Source organism: Parasteatoda tepidariorum, chromosome 9, assembly GCF_043381705.1.
Source record: "Parasteatoda tepidariorum isolate YZ-2023 chromosome 9, CAS_Ptep_4.0, whole genome shotgun sequence".
NCBI classification, from domain to species: Eukaryota; Metazoa; Arthropoda; class Arachnida; order Araneae; family Theridiidae; genus Parasteatoda; species Parasteatoda tepidariorum.
In genome coordinates, this window is record NC_092212.1 from 68,148,362 (window position 1) to 68,168,171 (window position 19,810).

General features: G+C 29.7%; 1 protein-coding gene across 3 annotated transcripts in view; it reads left to right on the forward strand.

Annotated features, from left to right (window-relative positions):
* Positions 1-4,736: 4,736 nt before the first annotated feature.
* LOC107437955 (homogentisate 1,2-dioxygenase) overlaps positions 4,737-19,810 on the forward strand; it is a 41,737-nt gene continuing 26,663 nt past the window's right edge. The window contains exon 1 of one of the 3 annotated variants that reach the window (XM_016050105.3): positions 4,737-5,120. In XM_016050105.3, coding sequence (XP_015905591.1) covers positions 5,097-5,120 — 24 coding nt within the window. In that variant the 5' untranslated portion in view covers positions 4,737-5,096. Of the gene's footprint in view, positions 5,121-15,217; positions 15,831-19,810 lie in introns of those variants that run through there. The other 2 variants (XM_016050104.4, XM_071185588.1) reach the window with 2 other exon arrangements.

Here is a 19,810-nt window from a genome sequence, read left to right on the forward strand (position 1 = left end):
CTGCAGGAATGAAAATTTACTTTCAGACAAGAGACGCTCGTTTACATTTCAAATTATCAAAAAACATTTAATAATCCAATGTAATTCTGATATTTAGTAATATTATGAGATGGAAGTTGTTATATCCATTAAAGTTTCTATACAAAATAAAAATATTTTGATGTCAATATATTTTCCTTTTTTGTTATTTTAGGATATAAAACATATTTTTCAAACTTTAATGAACGTAGAACAAGTATTGCATTGCTTTATATTTTTTAAATGACTCATAATAATTTTAAAGACCAAAATATTTTTTAATTCAATATTTTTACTTTATTTAAGGCATTTTTTGCGCAATTCTTGCATTCTTAAGGGCATTTTTGGCCCTTTTTAGGGGCACTTTTTGCACTTTTTAAGGGCATTAGTTGAGATTTTTTAGGTCATCAAAATCCGGGCTCTAGTAATGAGATCTTAATAAGTAGGCTCACTGTAATGTAAGTCTAAAAGTTGTGCAGCTCATCAGAAAATATCGGAAATTTTTACAACTAGCCCGGAGTAAAATGAAAGTAATATAAAAAGAGCTATATTATTCAGCTAGCCAACAACATATCCAGCCCCTGCCAAATTATTAGACGCACTGAAAGATTCTATGTAAAATGTAAATTATCAGGTGATACTATACAGCTTAATTATTTTTGCGCGACTAAAACCAGTTTGCACTTGTTTACGTTAGTGTATACATTCGTTAAATTAGACGTTGTATAACATAAACTCGACGAGTGGATAAATTAGACGATATATTATATAAATATAGAATATTCATAATATCATGTACTATTATATTAGCAAATTATAATAATTAGACCAAATTATTGGACGCATTGTAGTGTTTTAATAATTGCATGTTTTGCACGAGTTTATATGCAATACTTTTATATTTAAACACACATGTAATGGGTTTTTATTCAGGAGATTTTTTACATACTTCCTATTTGCATTTATTTTTTAACGTATTGTATTACAATGTTAACCAATTGATACACGAACATAAACAAGTGCAAACCGGTTTCAGCTTCGTAAAAACAATATTGCAGTCTAGTATCGCCTGATAATAAAGATTTTACATAGAATCTTATAGTGCGTTTAATAATTTGGCCAAAAAACTGTAGATCCAAGTCAAGTGGTAATTTAATAAAAACATTGGTGATAATTCTTAAATTTTAATAATTTTTAGCCGATTTTCAAGCTTTTAATTGTAATTTGAAATTATTTTTAATCATTTGTTAAAGTAGAAAAAACAGAGCTCAAGTTCCCATTTGTAAAAACCACAAATGTGTTTTTGCATGAGTAAACACTGAGATATCTTGGCTCAATTTAATAAGCCTAAAAACTGTTTACGAAATACCGACCACTTCTCCAATTAGTTAGGCAAAATGTCGAATGTACGCTAAGAATCGGATCTTTCAATTATCCTGTTGCATATAGATCTCGTCAGACGACAATTTAACAAATGCATTAAGGCTAATTTTTAAATTTTTATATTTTGTAACCGCCGACATGGTGGTTGAGTGGTTAGCGTGCCTGATTGTGGACCCGATGGTTGCGGGTTCGAATCCTGCTCAGGGCATGGATGTTTCTTTCTCTCTATCTTTTATGTCCTTTCTCCTTTGTGTGAATGTGACCGGCCCTATAAACGGATTTGTGGTTGTGTGACGTGGGCGACGCTGCTCCACCGCCATGGCTTCGCCACAGGTGCCCACTGGGTAACGAGAAGAGAGTAACAGTTCTGGCATTAAGAGGACAATGGGACAATACATCCCAAGTGCCCGCCATTAAAAAAATATATAACGGTTCGCAAGTTGCTAATTGTATTTTGGAATTAATTTTAATCAGCTGCTTAAGAAACGACTGAGTTCAAGTTCACATTTGTAAAAGCCACAAACGCATTTTTGTATGAGATAACACTGAGATACGTAAGCTCAATTTAATAAGCCTAAAAAATGTCAAGCTTTAACGAAATACCGAGGACTTTCCAATTAGTTTGGCACAGTGCCAAACCTTTGCAAACTGACGGATAATTCAATTATCCTGCTGCGTAAAGATCTTTTCGTAACAAATACATTGGAGCTAATTTTTAAATTTCAAATTTGATTCGCAAGCTGTTAATTGTATTTTGGAATTAATTTCAATCAGCTGCTGAGGAAACGGCAGAGTTCAAGTTCACATTCATAAAAGCCACAAAAAAAACGTGTTTTCGCATTAATGAGTAAATCTCAACCCAATCACTCGAAATATTTTCCCATTAAATCATCAGATTAAAGTTGATTGCGAAAAATAGTTTATCTTTCTTCCAACAAGACTTATCAACGCTGACCCCGTATCACTGAAATTTCTCAAGAGATTTGATTGCAAATCTCTGAGATACCAAAGATGACAGATGAGCCATTAAGATTTCGAAACAGTTTCAAAAGCTCATGAAACGATTTTTCCTCTTGTAAAGATTTGTATATGCACTGATATCTACACATTCTATCGTTAAAATAAATTTATTCACATTCTCTGTAGTCAAAAATTTCCTTACAGGAAAAATTACTGGTTTTTCTCCTCATCTTTGATTTTCAAAACAAACAAAAAAAATCGCGATCATAGTATATCAAATATTCATAGCGTATGTCTATAGTACATCAAAGTGAACTTTAATAGGATAATGGTACTTGTAGGAATAATGTGAATAATAAGATAAAGGGAATAATAGGAATGAGAATAAAATAAATTTATTCACATTCTCTGAAGTCAAAAATTTCCTTACAGGAAAAATTACTGGTTTTTCTCCTTATCTTTGATTTTCAAAACAAACAAAAAAAATCGCGATCATAGTATATCAAATATTCATAGCGTATGTCTATAGTACATCAAAGTGAACTTTAATAGGATAATGGTACTTGTAGGAATAATGTGAATAATAACATAAAGGGAATAATAGGAATGAGAATAAAATAAATTTATTCACATTCTCTAAATCTAAATTTTCAAATTGAAATTACCTTACGGAAAAAATAACTGTTTTTTTTCTCTTCATCTTTAATTGTCAAGACAAACAAAAAAATCGCCACCATAGTACATCAAATATTCCTAGTATATTAATAGTGCATCAAAGTAACCTTTAAATAATAGGATAATGTGAATAATAGGATAAGGTGAATAAAAGGAATGTGAATAAAATAAATTTACTCACATTCTCTAAATCTAAATTGTCAAATTAAAATTTTTTTACGGGAAAAATAACTGTTTTTTTTTTTTCATCTTTGATTGTTAAAACTAAAACAAAAATTCGCAATCATAGTATATCAAATATTCATAGTTTATCAAAGTAAACTTTAAATAATAGGATATTGTAAATAATAGGAAGAACAAGAATAATGTGAAGATTAGGAAAATGTGAATAATGGGAAGGGGAATAAAATAAATGTATTCATATTCTCTGAACTTAAATTTTCAAATTGTAATTTCCTTACAGGAAAAATAAATGTTTTTTTATCTTCATCTTTTATTGTCAAAAAAAATCGCAATCATAGTATATCAAATATTTATAGTGTATCAATAGTATATCGAAGTAAACTTTGAATAATAGGCAATTATTATAAACATTCCTTGTTCTAAATGGCCACATAAGATATGGTCCTTAAATAACACTAACTGAACAAGCATTCCCAATTCGAGTTTGAATTGAATTCTTCCAACTGAATTTCAATTGAATTGAAGATTCTGATTTGAGTTAGATGATTTGAAGTTAAGATTCAAAGATGGCATTTTTTTTTAAAGCAAAATACTCTTTGTTACTAAGTATTGTTTCCAGATAAGTACTATAAGTTCCGTTCCAACAGCATTATATAAGTAATTAGATGTTCAGAATTCCTATCTTACCTACGTTAAACTGATTTTTTTTTTAAATTATTGTTTTTTTATTTATTTGTTTTGTTTTTTCGTTACATTGAAAAAACATTCGAAAAACTAATGCAAAATCCGTATTTTTCGATTTACAGGTTGACCCGATATACGTTATGGATGAGTTCGGCTCGCTTCTGGTGGTCTGAGCCCACCCGACCCCGCAGAGTCGACCCGGGCCCGCATTACTTATAGGCAGAGTTCCACCGGGGGCCGAAATATAGGTTGGATATCTGCTCCCCTCTCGAACCGACCATCGTGTTGAAATAAAATCTCCTTTTATCATGGGTTAGAGTTCTCTTGCTATCAGGCTAACCGTGGGACGTCTTCGTGGTTTTCCTCTCCTTGCAACGCAAATGCGAGTAAGTTCCATCAAAAAGTCCTACAAGACGGCAACTTTCTCCCAATATTTGATCCAGGAGTAACCTTGTCTTCTGGATGAGGTTTAAAATTTCAAGGCTACGTTGTTGAACATTAGTAGTCGTAAACCCATAAATTGGATCGGCTGTTCAACAACAGTTATAAAATGAAATAAAATAAAAAGCCTCGTGCTAAAATTACAAAATATGATTACTTGAAACTTTTTATTGCCTAAAAAAACACTTGTGTAGCAAAATAAATGCATATAAAGTGTGTAGCAAAATAAATACATATAAGAGATAGCATCTATTTTGATAAATCTAGTAACAAACCCCCCCCCCCCCCAACCAAAAAAGAAAAAAATCTACGCCACTGGCTACCGGTTTAAAAATCCTATGTCCTTGTTAACTTTCATTGTAAATTTTTTGGAGTTCAAAAACTCAACTTATACATCTGAAAATGCGGAAAATAATTTCACTAATAAAAAACCTTGTTACGTAAAGTGAAGAACGCGTTCATAAAATCTTAAGCTGGTTAATTATATGTATTACGGACGGATAACGTGCGTGTTCATAAGCGTTAAAAAAAACCTAAAGAAAAGAATATAATAAACATTTAAAAAGGCTAGAGGGAAAAGTTCCCCATCGAAATGAATACGAATCAGAACTTAAGTAAACAACTCAAAGGGAATATTTATCCCCTTAAAGAATTTTGAAAAAATATATTTCCCTATTATCCTCCTTATTCCATTTCACTTACTACTATTTAACTTCTAACTGAAGTTTTGAAAGATAACGTCCTACATCAAGATGTCTAAAACTCCAGTTATTAAAGTAAGCTCATTAATTTGTTTTAATCTATTATTATTTTAATAATTATTAAAAATATAACTAATGTGTCGTGCACCTCAAATATAAATAATAATAATTGAAGAGTTAATATTTTTAATTCTTTTTGTCGGGTCTAATAGAAAACATAAGCTTTTATTATTATAGTTGATTTATGCATTGATTTATTTATTTAATCATTTTATCTTGATTTCGTTAGTAAATACTAAAATGTAGACTTAAAGCTTTTGTAATGAATTGAATTATTATGTTTTCTATTATTACTTTATGATTCATTTTTCCAAAAAAGTAATATGTCGAAATGTACAGAACAGTAATTCGACGGTAAATTCATAAATTATTTTGTTACCTTTCATTTTTTAATACTTCGATTATCTAAATGATTTAATGTAGTTCTATTTTCAGTATATGTTTACTTTTATTTTTTTCAAAATTGAAATTACTGGGGAAATATTATCACTTTTCAAAATGAAGCTAAAAAATTTTTCTTCAAAAAACGAGCATTTGGTAAACATGTAAATCGAATGTTTGTCAATAAAAGGAAACTTTCCTTCAAGTCATTTTACTCTTTTAAATTCAAAAATTAAGATAATAACTTTAAATTTGTAATTTTTTAATAAATTAAACTTAAGTAAATGATTTTATTTGCTAGTACTGGAAAGAAAATATGCATAAATAAACTGCATAAGCGAGGAAGTAATTTATTGCCTTTTGGGAATTAGATGTTTATTTTAATATTGGAATAAAGCTCAACGCAATGCCTTTGCTTACTATATAGATATTTGAAGGAATTTTTTTTTCATTATTATTACATTATTATTATTGTTGTGGAAATCGCTGTTCCTTAAATATCATATTGTATTATTGCAGCTTTCAAATTGCAAAAAGTAATTATTTTTTTTTATTGAGATTGTAATTAAGAAACATTCTACAAAAATAATTATAATATTGCTGTGCCAGAAATAGTTTTCTTGGAAAACAATTGCTGCATTTTTGATTTAATGATCAAAGTTAGAGGGTCAAGCACTTATTCTGCTTAAAAATTAGTGCGGGCGATATTTTAAATTACGAAAACAGATACAAATCTCTGAATAAACACGCATTTTTTTCCCGACGAATTAGGAGGCCCTTAAAATTTGGACAGAAAGTAGCAATTTGAAAAATATGGCCCCAATTGTTAAGGCATGAGAGCTGTCCAAAGTTGAGACCCCTTAATGTTTTTTTTCCTGCGAATTTTATCATCTCGAGACTGTCGGAGTTTTACATTTTAATTTTTTTTAAAAGTATTTAAAAAAATGAAAATTTTAAAAAAAATAAGTAAAATTAAAATTTTCATTTTTGTACTTAAAATACGTAGAATAAATTGGTTTAAAGATTTGTTCACAATTCAAAACTTTTTTTTTGTTGCTGTAAATAAGTTTAATAATTAAAAACGATAAATGCTTATAAAAAATAGTTTTTTTTATGTAAAGTTCATATTATTTATGTTTTTAAGTTTTGGTTTTGTGAGTTTGTCTTGGGATAATCAAGTTGTATAACTGTTTGTAAAAAATTTTGAATTGCTTCATTAATTCCTGCGGTGTGGCAAATTTGCAAACAAACAAATAAAGAAATAAAATTAATTCTGAGTGATCTAAACTTTTGACCACTCACCTGTCTAAACTATTGAGATTATATTTTTCCGATTGAGGCTTCATCCCATAGATTAAGAATCAAGATTCGGCAAGAAAAATATTTGTTAATTGAGAAAAAGTACGTTGTATGATTTCTGCTTCTTCTTTTCCAACTCTACAGCCCTTTGTGGGCTTTGACTTTCTCTACAGTATTCTTCACGTCCCCCCCCTCTCTCTCTCTCTCTCTCTTTCTCTTTCTCTCTTTTTCTCTCTCTCTTTTTCTCTCTCTCTTTTTCTCTCTCTCTTTTTCTCTCTCACTCTCTCTAGTTTTCGTTTTTCAGTTTTTATTTTCATTTCTTCAGGTCCAGCCATCTTAGCTTTGTAGCTTTGGCCTGTCTTTGTTCCTGCTATTATTTAATTTGCATTTCAAGATTTTCTTAGACATATAAATTTCCTTCATTCTTTCGACACCCACTGTATTCTTTTAGCTTCGATAAATCTTACAGTGCTTTTCTCTTTAACTATTTTTTCTGATTCATAGTTGTATCTTTTCCTCCATGCGGTCATTTTCATCTCCATAAATTCCTCTATTCTGCGTTCAAAATTTCTTAATATATTTTTCTCCTTGTTGGGTAAAACCTAGATTTCAAATTTATATGTTAATATTGACTTTATTAAGGTTTTATACATCTGAATTTTACATTTTCTTGAAATTAATTTACTTTTTAGGAATCTATTATTTGCGAATGCTTTTTTTAATTCCATTTTGTATCTGTTTATTTATACAGCCATAAATTTCACTTTTATTGCTTATTCTGTGCATGATTTCCTAGTTTAAAAAAACCGTCTACTCATATTGAGTGGCATAAAGGGATTGACCTTGGAACCGTTATGATTGAGTACTAGTACTTAAAAATCCCATCATTGAACCAAAAGTTATTATTATTTTTTCTGCACTGTACAGTGTACACTTTTGACACACTATACCAGAGTTGGGGAGCCTGCGGTCTCTAGATCTCAAATTCGTACATCATTTTGAAGAATGTAATTCTTAATGACAAAATACAAAATTTAAACGAAATCGATCGAATAGTTTCTGAGGAAGAAAATTTCAGAAAAGTCGTACATTTAAAATCTCATTTCTCGTGAACTATCCAATTGATTTCGTTCAAATTTTATATTTTGCATGCATTAATAAGCTATACACAGTACATTAAACAAAAACATTTCCAAATTTCAGGGATTTACATGTTATTAATCACAAAGATGTTAAGCTATATTTTTTTTTAGAGAAATTAATCATAACTGCAACGGAAAATACCGCCATATGCTGTTAAATCTTTCGCTTTCAAGATGGAATGTGAAGAAATAATCTGGAAAATTCCCGGAATTCTTGCAAGTTTGCTCACTTTACGACGCTGATCTTGAAAAATTCGATACGGGGGTTGCGTAAGAGAATTACCTCGGTTAAATATTGTCGGTGATTTACTTCTTGCTTCTAAAAGGATAGCTAAAAAGAAGAAGGAAAAAAAAGAAGACAGTATTGAACGTGTTAGCATCTTTAAGTTACAAGATATTTATTAAAATGAGTTTGTGTGTATCGCGTGTTAAGCAATTATTAACAAAATAATTTTGTTTGCAATCGATATACATGTTTTTTGTTTCTATTTAAAATAAATATTTAATTGGAATAAATAGAACATTTGCTTTTTCTGAATACCTTTACAAAAAGATAACATTTACAATCTTATTTTAAATATAATCACTTGATAAAATAATAATAAGTAATCACTTTTTGAATTTTTTAAAGTGATTACTTATTATTCATCGCGTGTTAAGCAATTATTAACAAAATAATTTTGTTTGCAATCGATATACATGTTTTTTGTTTCCGTTTAAAATAAATATTTAATTGGAATAAATAGAACATTTGCCTTTTCTGAATACCTTTACAAAAAGATAACATTTCTAATCTTATTTTAAATATAATCACTTGATAAAATAATAATAAGTAATCACTTTTTGAATTTTTTTAAGTGATTACTTATTATTCATCGCGTGTTAAGCAATTATTAACAAAATAATTTTGTTTGCAATCGATATACATGTTTTTTTGTTTCTGCTTAAAATAAATATTTAATTGGAATAAATAGAACATTTGCTTTTTCTGAACACCTTTACAAAAAGATAACATTTATAATCTTATTTTAAATATAACCACTTGATAAAATAATAATAAGTAATCACTTTAAATTTTTTCTAGGAATTGAAAACTAAAAATGTAGTAACCATAAACTATGTTCGAAATTTAGTCACGTTTTTACTACTTCGCTGTATGACCTAATTTACACCAATATTCAAAATGGTTTCTATTAAAAAATTGGTTTATTTAAACATGAGGAATTATTAAAGGCATATTTATCATCATGTTTACATGAACCAGTTTGCTATTCTAAACCATTTTTTACGAATTTGTTCTTTTTATCTTCAGTGGTTTTTATGCTTTCTCATCAGTGAATTTAAGAAATACTAGGAAACAATCAAAGGTTTGCGATTTTGTAATTTTGCGATTTTGATTGATTTTTTTCCTTTAAGAAATAACGTAAATATATATTCCCTTCCATTCGAAGAAGTTTAATAAGTGTTCATTCGCCTTTGAAGGTGCGGTTAAGGTGATAAATTAGCTATTATTCGTAATGGCTAGTTTAAATGTTAGTACTAATTCGTAATTCTTATTAATGTCCAGCCACAGGGCATTTTCATCTCGTCCTTTGACGGACTTGCGAAGATTTATGGGAATAAGATTTGATTCGAAAAAGCTTGTTGCAATTGAACATTGTTTTTTTTACTAAATTAATGTTTAAAGTAGAAATCGCTATTGACTACTTTTTTTTCTGTTGCGCAATACTTATTACACCACTTTTTTTTAAAAAAAAGAAGTATCACACTTTTAGATCACGTCATATGATATGCTTATCCAGTGAAAATGCTGGAAATTATAATTTTTTATCTGAAAGAATCTTTAAAAAGTAAAACAAATATTGCGAAAAACCGGCTCACAATTCTAATTCAAATAAGGCTTAATTCCAGGAAGGCTCTGATTTATTTATTTATTTATTCGTTTATAGTTTTTACACAATACTGCGAAAAAAGCTTTCATTTGAAAAAATATTGCATATTTATAGAAAAAGATAATAATTCTAATAACAATAAGTAAGATTCACAGAATACAGCATTAAATTAAGATTTATTTAAAATGCACTAATTTTGTTTCGCTTCAAAGACTTTGCATTATATTTTTTGTAAACAAATACAAATTGGTGTCTTAAGCAATAAATAAAGAAAAATTAATTGAAGGATATGCTCTATTAATTTTTATCAAGTTCGCTTTTTAAATCAAACTTTTTTACTTCACCTTTACGGAATAAATACATTTTGCTATAATGTGAACGAAATAAAATAGGCAATAATGCAAACGAAATAAAATAAATCTACAATCTATTTTATTTCGTTTGCAAACGAAATAAAATAAATCTGCAGTCTATTTTAGTTCGTTTGAATTATTGACAATAAATAAAAGAAAATATGTTGTTTACTGAATGCTAATTATACAAAAAAAAATAGCTTTTGCCATTTTAAAATTTCGAATTTAAATTACTCAGTCTGTATGGAAGAATTTTATGAAACACTTACCTCGTTCAGATCCGAAACATTATAAATCTCCTAAGAAATTAAATTTAACTGCAAACAAATAATAATATATAAAATATCACTAAATTTAATCAGTTGGCATTATTTGAAGTTGAAAAATTCGAATAGTCTTAAATTATTCATTTATTTATTTACATTTTATGAATAAATTGCTAAAAATATTAATTTTATAATTATTTTTTCAATTTCTNCCCCCCCCCCCCGCTCTATTTGAATTTCGTTCGTATAATATTGCAATAGACAAACGAGGTTGAAAATTTAAACTAAAAATGAACTAATTTGAGAATTTCAAATATAAATGACAAATTTGGTATCTAAAGAAATGGAGAGAAAGTAAGTACTTATTACCTAATGAACTATAAAACTCATGATTTGAACTCCGTAGCTGAAAAATTGCATAAAAATTAATTAATCACGCTTTTAAAATGCAAATATTGTCATACAACTTTAAATCGGTGAAACCTTACTATACCTTTAAAATTTATAATTACCGAAAATATAATCAAAGGTTTATTGGACTAATATGATAAATAATCAATTAATTTATCAGCTATCATCATACCGAAATGTATAATAAAACAAATATTACAACAAAAGTTTAAGCAAAATTCATATTAATTTTGGACATGAGCAACAAATCTTGTTTGTATGTAGTAGAAAAATTCATTAAAAAAACATTTTAGTGAATTACACATTTAAAATACATGTGTTATATAATCTATGCATTTGTTTCTCTTACGTGGCACCAAAAACTCTGGTATTTCTCTATCTAAATTGGCAACATCTATAATAATTCATTTTGTTAGGTTTTCTTGAGTAATAATTTAAGAAAACTAGTTATTTAAGTATTTGTTCAGATTCCTTTTGTTTGTTGAATAGTTATTTATACTTTAAGAATTTATATAGCATAATTTTATATATTTATCGAAATAAAAACGTAGTTACGAAGTAATTATTTTATTTCGAAGTAATTATTAGATTTATTTTTATCCTTTCTAATTTGGTTGTAGAAATTTTAAACATAAACGGTGTCGCATACTGCTATATCAATTTTTGAGGACGGAGCTTGCCTTTTCGAGTAATAGCATATTATATTTTACGATGCTCAAGTTACGGCTGAAGAGGTGCGTAAGGAAGTAGTACAGCACTTTATGAAACATTGCGTTTGATTTTCTATCTTATCTCACAAGAGATGAAAAATAACTTTAATATTTCTACTGCCTACTCTATTGAAATGTCTCGAACTCATACTTATAATGATTTAATGGCCTCTGGACAGATTATACTTAAATATCAATACGTGGAGAACTTTCAATAGGTTTGACAATATCGTGGATATCTTTTAAAAATAATTAAAATTGAAATCAAAGTTTTATTTCCAATGCCCACATCTGTTAACATTTCGTCAATTCAGGTATTTACAGGGCAGATTTGTTGGCCACGCTTTCACGGGGCGCCATATTAGATGGACCAACGTTGCTCCCACAACAAGGACAGATAAACCCGAGAATGAGGAATGTCCATGCCTTGTCCGGGAACCGAACCCAGAACATTTATACTGCAAGGTCAGTTCCTTGACCCCTACGCAGTCCGCTCGGCAAATCGAAATCAAAATACTTCAACGCATCCAAAGCTACGAGCTCTAGCTACTACAAGTGAAAAGCTTGATTGAGTTTTAAAGCTTATTTAAAGTATATTTAATTGCAACTAAAACATAAAAGTTAGTGAAAGATTAAAAAAAAGTTATTCAGAAAAGTTCTAAATTTCACAATATTTATATGCTATAAACTATGCAAAGATGCACCTCCAAGGATTTATATGCCTGAATTACTTATTCCCCATCGTCCAGTATGCATTCGACGGTTTTATATTCATACAATATGAATTAGATTGTATTGTTAGTAATGGTTAAATTTAAAGTTAATTTGGCAAATTTACCCTAATGTTTCCATGGAAATCAACATAAAATACATAAATTATAAGAATGCACAATGAAGCAAATGAATCTGATGGAATAAAGAAACAGATACATTTAATTAATTGATATATCAGGTATTATATTTATCTAGTAGTTGGTATATTCTTCCTTTACCTCGTAAACGAGCTGCACAATGGGCTATTGGCGACGGTCTGGGAAACATCCCAGAAGATAATCCGCAATCGCAATTTTGATCCTCTGCAGAGGGGATGGCTACCCTGCAGTGGCGTGCCAACTTTTTTTTGATTGGGGGGGCGAGCCAATGCTAAGTCACAAACTTTGCCCGATTTAATATTTTAAAATTAGTTGTATTATTTTAATATTGTAATTAAAAATGGTTATTATTTTAAATCCGAAAAATTNAGCTTTGAAAAAAAAGAGTGTTTTTTCCTAAAATTACCAATTTTAGTTCTTGCTTTTATATTTATTATAATCTCTTACTTTAATTTCAGAAGAAAATTAAGCTTTCTACTTGGAAAATAGCTTCAAAGTTCAATTAAAAAGTTTTTTTTTTTATTTTTAATTTTAGTTTTTTACTATTTTTTTAATTGGAATTTTACTTTATTTTATTTTTTCGAATGTTTAAATTTCTGGAGGGGCGAAACATATTGTTTGCCCCCTCACTAAAATTTCAGAGGGGGCGATCGCCCCCTCTGCCCCCCCGGCTGGCACGCCACTGCTACCCTGGCTTCTGCTAGATGGTTTCTAGATGGCTTCTGCTAGCCGGAAGACCTGAGCTTGAAGTCGAGCACTTTACGGTCGAACAGTTTAACGAGGACCGATACGGCGCACTCTCGGTCCCTACTTAGGCTGATCAGAGTGGTCACCCATCCGCTTACTGACCGCAACCAGCGATGCTCGACTTCGCTGTTCTACTGGGAACCTTGTCTTTACGATCAGTCCACAGAGGTATTATATTTATCCGGATATTTATTTATTTTAATTATTTGATGAAGGAAAATACTATTTTTAATTACTTTTCTGTTGTAATTCATTTACGTCGCACTAGACTTGCACAATTGGCTATTAGCGATGCTCTGGGAAACATCCCTGAGGATGATCTGAAGACACGCCAGCACAATTTTGATCCTCTGCAGCGGGGTTCGCATCCCTGCTTCGACCTGCACGTGAAGTCGAGCACTTTACTGTAGAACAGTTTAACGAGAGCCAATACCGTACACACTAGATCCCTACACAAACTGATCCAAGTGGCCACCCACCCGCACACTGACTGCAGCCAGTGATGTTTGACTTCGGTGATCTGCAGGGAGCCGTGTCTTAACGATCAGTCCACTACTGGACTAATTACTTTCCTATCGCAAATGATATTTGCTACACATAAATTTACATTTTATTCATTTTAAATGAATGCTTAGTAGGATATAAATGTATTTTTATATGATACATATATATCTGCATGATGAAAGTTTACTACTTAAATTACTATAATTTAATATATACTATATGCTAAAGTTTTTAAAATCAGGACGGAAAGAAATTTTTGACTTTTCATGAAAAATTTATGCAGTTTTAAATCGAAAAATTTAATTTGATAAAATTGAACATTGAAAATTGATATAATTTAAATGCATGAAATTAAACTTCTTACTGTTAGCCAAATCAATATTAAATTGATCAAAGAATTAAAATTGCAGATCTGGAAGTTTAAGTATCCAAACTATCTCAAATAGTAAATATAAGTTACAAAAATAAAAACAGTCTATATTAAAATTTACCCGGTTTTAAAAAAAATTATCCCAATGGTTTATCGCTAAATCCAGCTTTATAGAATTGACTCTGTATTTTAAAAGGTTGTGTAACAGTAAATAAAACTGAACTAGCTTTTTTACATTTTTGAGTGGTTTCTATCTTTTTGGGATGCGCTTTTAAGTATTTCAAATAAATTATTTTTAACAGAAAATGCCAATAAGAATTTCGAACCGTTCAACTACTTAATCTTATTTTTAAAAAATAGATAAAGAAATAAAATTCGCCAATGCTCCACGATTCAAAATTAATATGAATAAAAATTATAGATACGTAGTTTATTTTTAAAAAATAGTGAAATTGGAGTAGTACCATCCTAGAATTTTACAATGGACTATTGGCTATGGACTATAGTCATTTCTGAGAATCATCCGAACAGACATGTTGATCTACTGAGGGGATGGCTCCCCAATTTGGTAGCCCCAAAGTTTACGGTAAAGCAGTTTAAAGAAGACAGTTACAGCACACCCTCAGCCTCTTCATGGGCTGATCCAAATGGTCACCCACCCGTTCATTGACTGCTACCAGTGATGCTTGACTTCGGGGTTCTACTAGGAACTGTCTCTTAACAACAATCCACCGTAGGGCACTGAAATTGGAAAAAATTAATCAATTTAAAATTTTTTTATCAAAAATAGTGAAATTAGATTTTAAAAAAATTTAATTGCTAGATAGTCTGTATATTTTATTTACTTTCATTAATTAAATGATTTTTTTTTTATTTAAGTATTCAAATGTGGCTCAGAAGAAATAATGATAATAATAATAATAAATGTTATTGTATTAAATGCAGCCATACAAAGAAATATAACAAAATAGAAATTCCAGTATGTCTGGAGTTTGACACTCAGGAATGAAGCAATTTTTGGGGATTGAAAATTTTTCAATGATCTACAAATCAATTATGCTGTTGCCATCTGTTAGCATAAATATCAATAAAGTTTATTATCGCAATTTTTAGTACCCTTTTTCCTATTTGTTAGCGTTGTTTTGTTTAGTTTATCTGTTTGATTAATCTGATAATCCTGCGCTCATTATTTGTTTGCCGTGTGACTTCGATCAGAAAAGGTTAAATAATTACTTTTTATCGGATTAACAATGACGCACTTCTGTCGTTAATCTTAAATTACCGATTACTTGACTGTAAACGAGATTAAAAGTGAAATATTTAATAAATTATTTTAGAATTATTTTTCCCAGGACAACATTTTCCCTTGTTTTTTTCCCTTCGAAAGGGAAATGAAAATTTAACAGTTGCAGTAAGCTGGAAACTTCGACTTCAACTATCAAAATATTTTTAAGTAGTTTTTTTAAAAACTTTGCTGGCAATTACAGGAAAAAAAGTTTAATATTGCTATGGCGGTTCTTAGTTGATGTTATGTTTGTGTTTATATTGCAAATCTTTATATTGTTGTTGTACTATGTCAACTGGGCCATAAGGTCTTAAATGTCTGTGTTTCAACTTGTTAATCCTACTATTGTCATGGACGCAATTACTGGCACTAGCAGTAGCCTGGATTCTCACGGACCAGAGCAAATATATACTTACGCTGTGTTAAAAGATTCAACATGTACGGAAGTTATGACTTGTACTGAAGGAAATGAAACGGATGGCATGGAATCCAGGTAAATATTTAAATATGCATTTTTATATTTTGAATTTTTAGGCATCATAATTATTAATGTGAATTAATGCGACTTTTTTAAATGTAAACAATTGTCAAAAAGTGCCAAGTGTTGCGCAAGTGTCAAGTTTTTCGCGTCAAATATTAATTTATTCATGTCAAATTTTTTAATTCATGACGAAAATTAGAGAGATTTTTCGTATCGTGATCTACGCCGAAATAATCGCCAAGTTTTGGCGACTTCTGGGCAGTGAACCGCGAGAAATTGAAAAGAAACATCACAGAAGAGGAAAATTCGTAACAAACCCCTACATGCATTTTATTTTTTCAAAAAAAGAATAAAGTTGCAAACTTAGAATTTTTTTTGGCGGGTGTAGTTGGTGTGAAAGATCACAATATAGGAATATCCCTGTATTTACAATAAACAAATAGTTTTAAACTAATGTTATTCTATTTCTGAGTAGATTTCCGTATCGTGATCCGTGGATTTAAAAAAATTTGCAAGTTTAAAATCAATTTGGCACTTTGGCAATTGTAGTTGGCGCGCCAGATCATGATATGGAAATATCCCCCTATTTCTTCTTTTATGTATGTGGAATATTTGCATGAAATCTTGATTTATGGTATTAAGTGTAGTTGAAACGCTGTTTATAGGAATATTTCCGTATCACAATACTATGCCAAAGAAAACAGCCATAATTTAGCAATTTCCAAGCAGTGACAATGAGCGTAATAAACTAAATTTTAAAAAAGGCATCAGAAGAGTATCAACTCAAAGGGTTGCGCCATACCTGGACAAACCTTCATACGTTTTTGTTTTTAAAAAATTTCTTAGTCTAAAATCCATCTGTTGCTTTGGCAGAAATACCTGCTTTAAAAAATGAAATATCCCTGTTAGATTTTTGTCTAAATATGTTTTTTTTTAAATAAGGAAGCATATTAAAAGTTGAAGTCATATTTACTAAACAGAATTCAGTGGCGTGACAGCTTATAGAGAAAAAAGGCCTGTGCCCACCTCAGTTTTGACCTTGGACTCTGGGGTGCAAAAGCAGATGTTATGGTTAGGTGGTGAGCCGAACGCGGAACCCCCTGTGTTTAGTTCCCAAGCATGCTTGGTACTTATTTTATCGACGTGCTGAGGGGATTAAAGGCTGAGTCAACCTTGCCCGTCTCGAGGATTGAACCAAGAACCTGTGGCATGAGGGCGTGAAGTGCTACCACTCAGCCATCGGGTGTCAAAATCACATTTTGTCAGAGCTCATTTTAGGAAGGGTAAACAGGGCGCAGCACCCTACTGCCCTTTTAGTCAAAAGAATCCACCCTGTTGCCCCTGAAGTAAATTAGTGTCCTGATCTATTAAGACTCCATACCCTTTTTGCTCTTTTTTTCCTCAACCCTTTATTTTTTCCCCAAACTCTACAGTGGATTTCTCAAACTTTTATTTTTAACTCTTTTTATTTAGTTTGTCATTGCTGTCAATACAAAGATTTATATGAGAAAGGAAAAATAGCCATCACACCCCCTTATTGCACTTGTCTTTGAAAGTTTGCAGTTACTTTCACTATCATTAAATCATAATTATTATTAATCATTTTAATTATTAAATCATAACTATAGTCACTTAAAAACATACATTTATTATTTTATTAATATATGCATGCATTTTAAATAAATTACCAAGCTAATTAGCTCGATACACATGTTAATTTATTAATGAAAATTAGTAATTAATATGATTGCTTTGCTACTTTTAGTAAAGTAAAAAAAAATTTCTTTTACTAATTGACAATGTTTTTCAATAAAACGTGTAAAGCCCATGGAAAGAAATTATTGCCTTTTTAGAATAATAATGCCCCTTTTTTAAACTTTTGCACCCTGCCCTTTTTTCTGCCTAGAATGAGCTCTGATTTAGTAAAATAATATGTTTTCTCCACAAGTTTGGATATTTTCGTGTCACGATAGTGATACAAGCCCAACAATTCTTAAATTTTGATCATATCTTTTTCAAATTAATTTTATACATAAGCTTATGTATAAATATTGAACCTGAAAAATGAATATTCTTACATTGATCATTAAATGAAAATAAGAAACATGTTTAGGAACAACTGAAAAAGGTTTAATGTTATTGTTGTTGGAATAAAATCATTCAGTTATCAAAGAATATTATGAGTTGCCAGATATTTTTGGATTGTAGATTTATTTAATTTTCTCTTGCACTGTACACGGAGATATATCTGTTTTACAATGCTAGTATTAAAATTTATTATTTGTGAACAATATGAATATTTAAAAGTGTTTATATCTTGGAAAAAAAATTTAATTATACCTCTTTTCATAAAGCTTGTAATTGATATTTTTGAAATATTTCTTGATAATTTACGGGTTTAAATATAAAAGGATATTTCTAGTTGTGTAACCTGATTCGCTTTGAAAGTATAGATGTTTAAAAGTAAAAAGTTTTACGTTTTAGCTATTATACCAGTTAAGTAAAATATCAGTATTCGAACAGTTTTCACTAGTTTATGTAAGGTATGGAGAACATATAAATTTTTCACTGAAATTATGTTATTTTTTTTATTAACAATTTTAAGGCAAAAATTTAAGCAAAAATTACCTACCATTAAGTATAAAGGAAATAAATCATTAATTACGACAAAAACTAGAAATTAATCTAGAAGTTTGAACAAAAGGAATTTATACACAAACTGTCAAATGATTGTGAACTAGCATTGTAAGCAGTCTGAAATGTAAAAACTATACACTTTATTATCTGTGTAGTGTGCTTTATTTCACTTCTCATTTATCATTCATTTGAGAAATTTTTAGAAATAATTGTCAAATAGTATTTGTGCTTCTTTTTAACTAAGTTTTAAAAAGTTATTTGTATTTTGAATGTCAGGTGACTTTCTCTGTCTGTGTTCTATGTCCTTTCTTCTGTGTGAATGTAACCTGCCCTATAAACCTGCTTGTGGTTGTATGGCGTGAGAGACGCCCCCATGTCAGAATCGCCGCAACACGGCGACATTGTCGCAGAACGTTAGAGTTTTTGCAGAAATATTTTTCTATTGAAAAGTAAAGAAGAAAAAAATACCTTTATTTTTTGACAGAACTGTTAATAAGACAAATTATTACTGTTAATAAGACAATAACTGTTAATAAGACAAATATAACAGATACCTGTTATATTCGAATCGTGCATTTAGATAATCACTCTTTGACCCGCTCCATATATGCTGATAGTATTGTAAATCGATGTATTGTATCGACTGTATTTTCGTCAGTTATTGACATTGATTTTTATGTGGAATTTAAATATCCCGATAAACAACATGAAAAATTCAAATCGTGCTATTTCAAACAATATGGAAAGTGCGAATCGTGTAATTGAATATTTACTTTTTAAGGCAATAATTCTGTCGAATTTTATCAGTTATTGCTATTGATTTCTTTATAGTTTTTAAATCCGATATTTTCATTATGATATTATTAATTACAACAGCCTAATCAAGAAACGAAAAACGCATTTGAGGTGTCCGATTCGCGTGATTTTGTCAATCTTTTTTTTTTTTGGCAAGTACCACTACGGATTTAATGATTTTTAATTTTTTTTTGTGATGATTAGTTTGTTACAAAAGGCGAAGGAAATAATTTCTGCGTCCCCCCCTCCCAACAAAAGGTTAGAATGTCACCTATAATATTAGAATAAAAATTTANTTTTTTTTTTTTGGCAAGTACCACTACGGATTTAATGATTTTTTTTTTTTTTTTGTGATGATTAGTTTGTTACAAAAGGCGAAGGAAATAATTTCTGCGTCCCCCCTCCCAACAAAATGTTAGAATGTCACCTATAATATTAGAATAAAAATTACATGTTCAATTAAAAAGAAATTTATATATAATTTTTTTTTTTTTGTAAGCACAGCACTTTTGTTATTTAAAATTAGTTACATGCATGTTTATTATTATTAAAAGTATCTT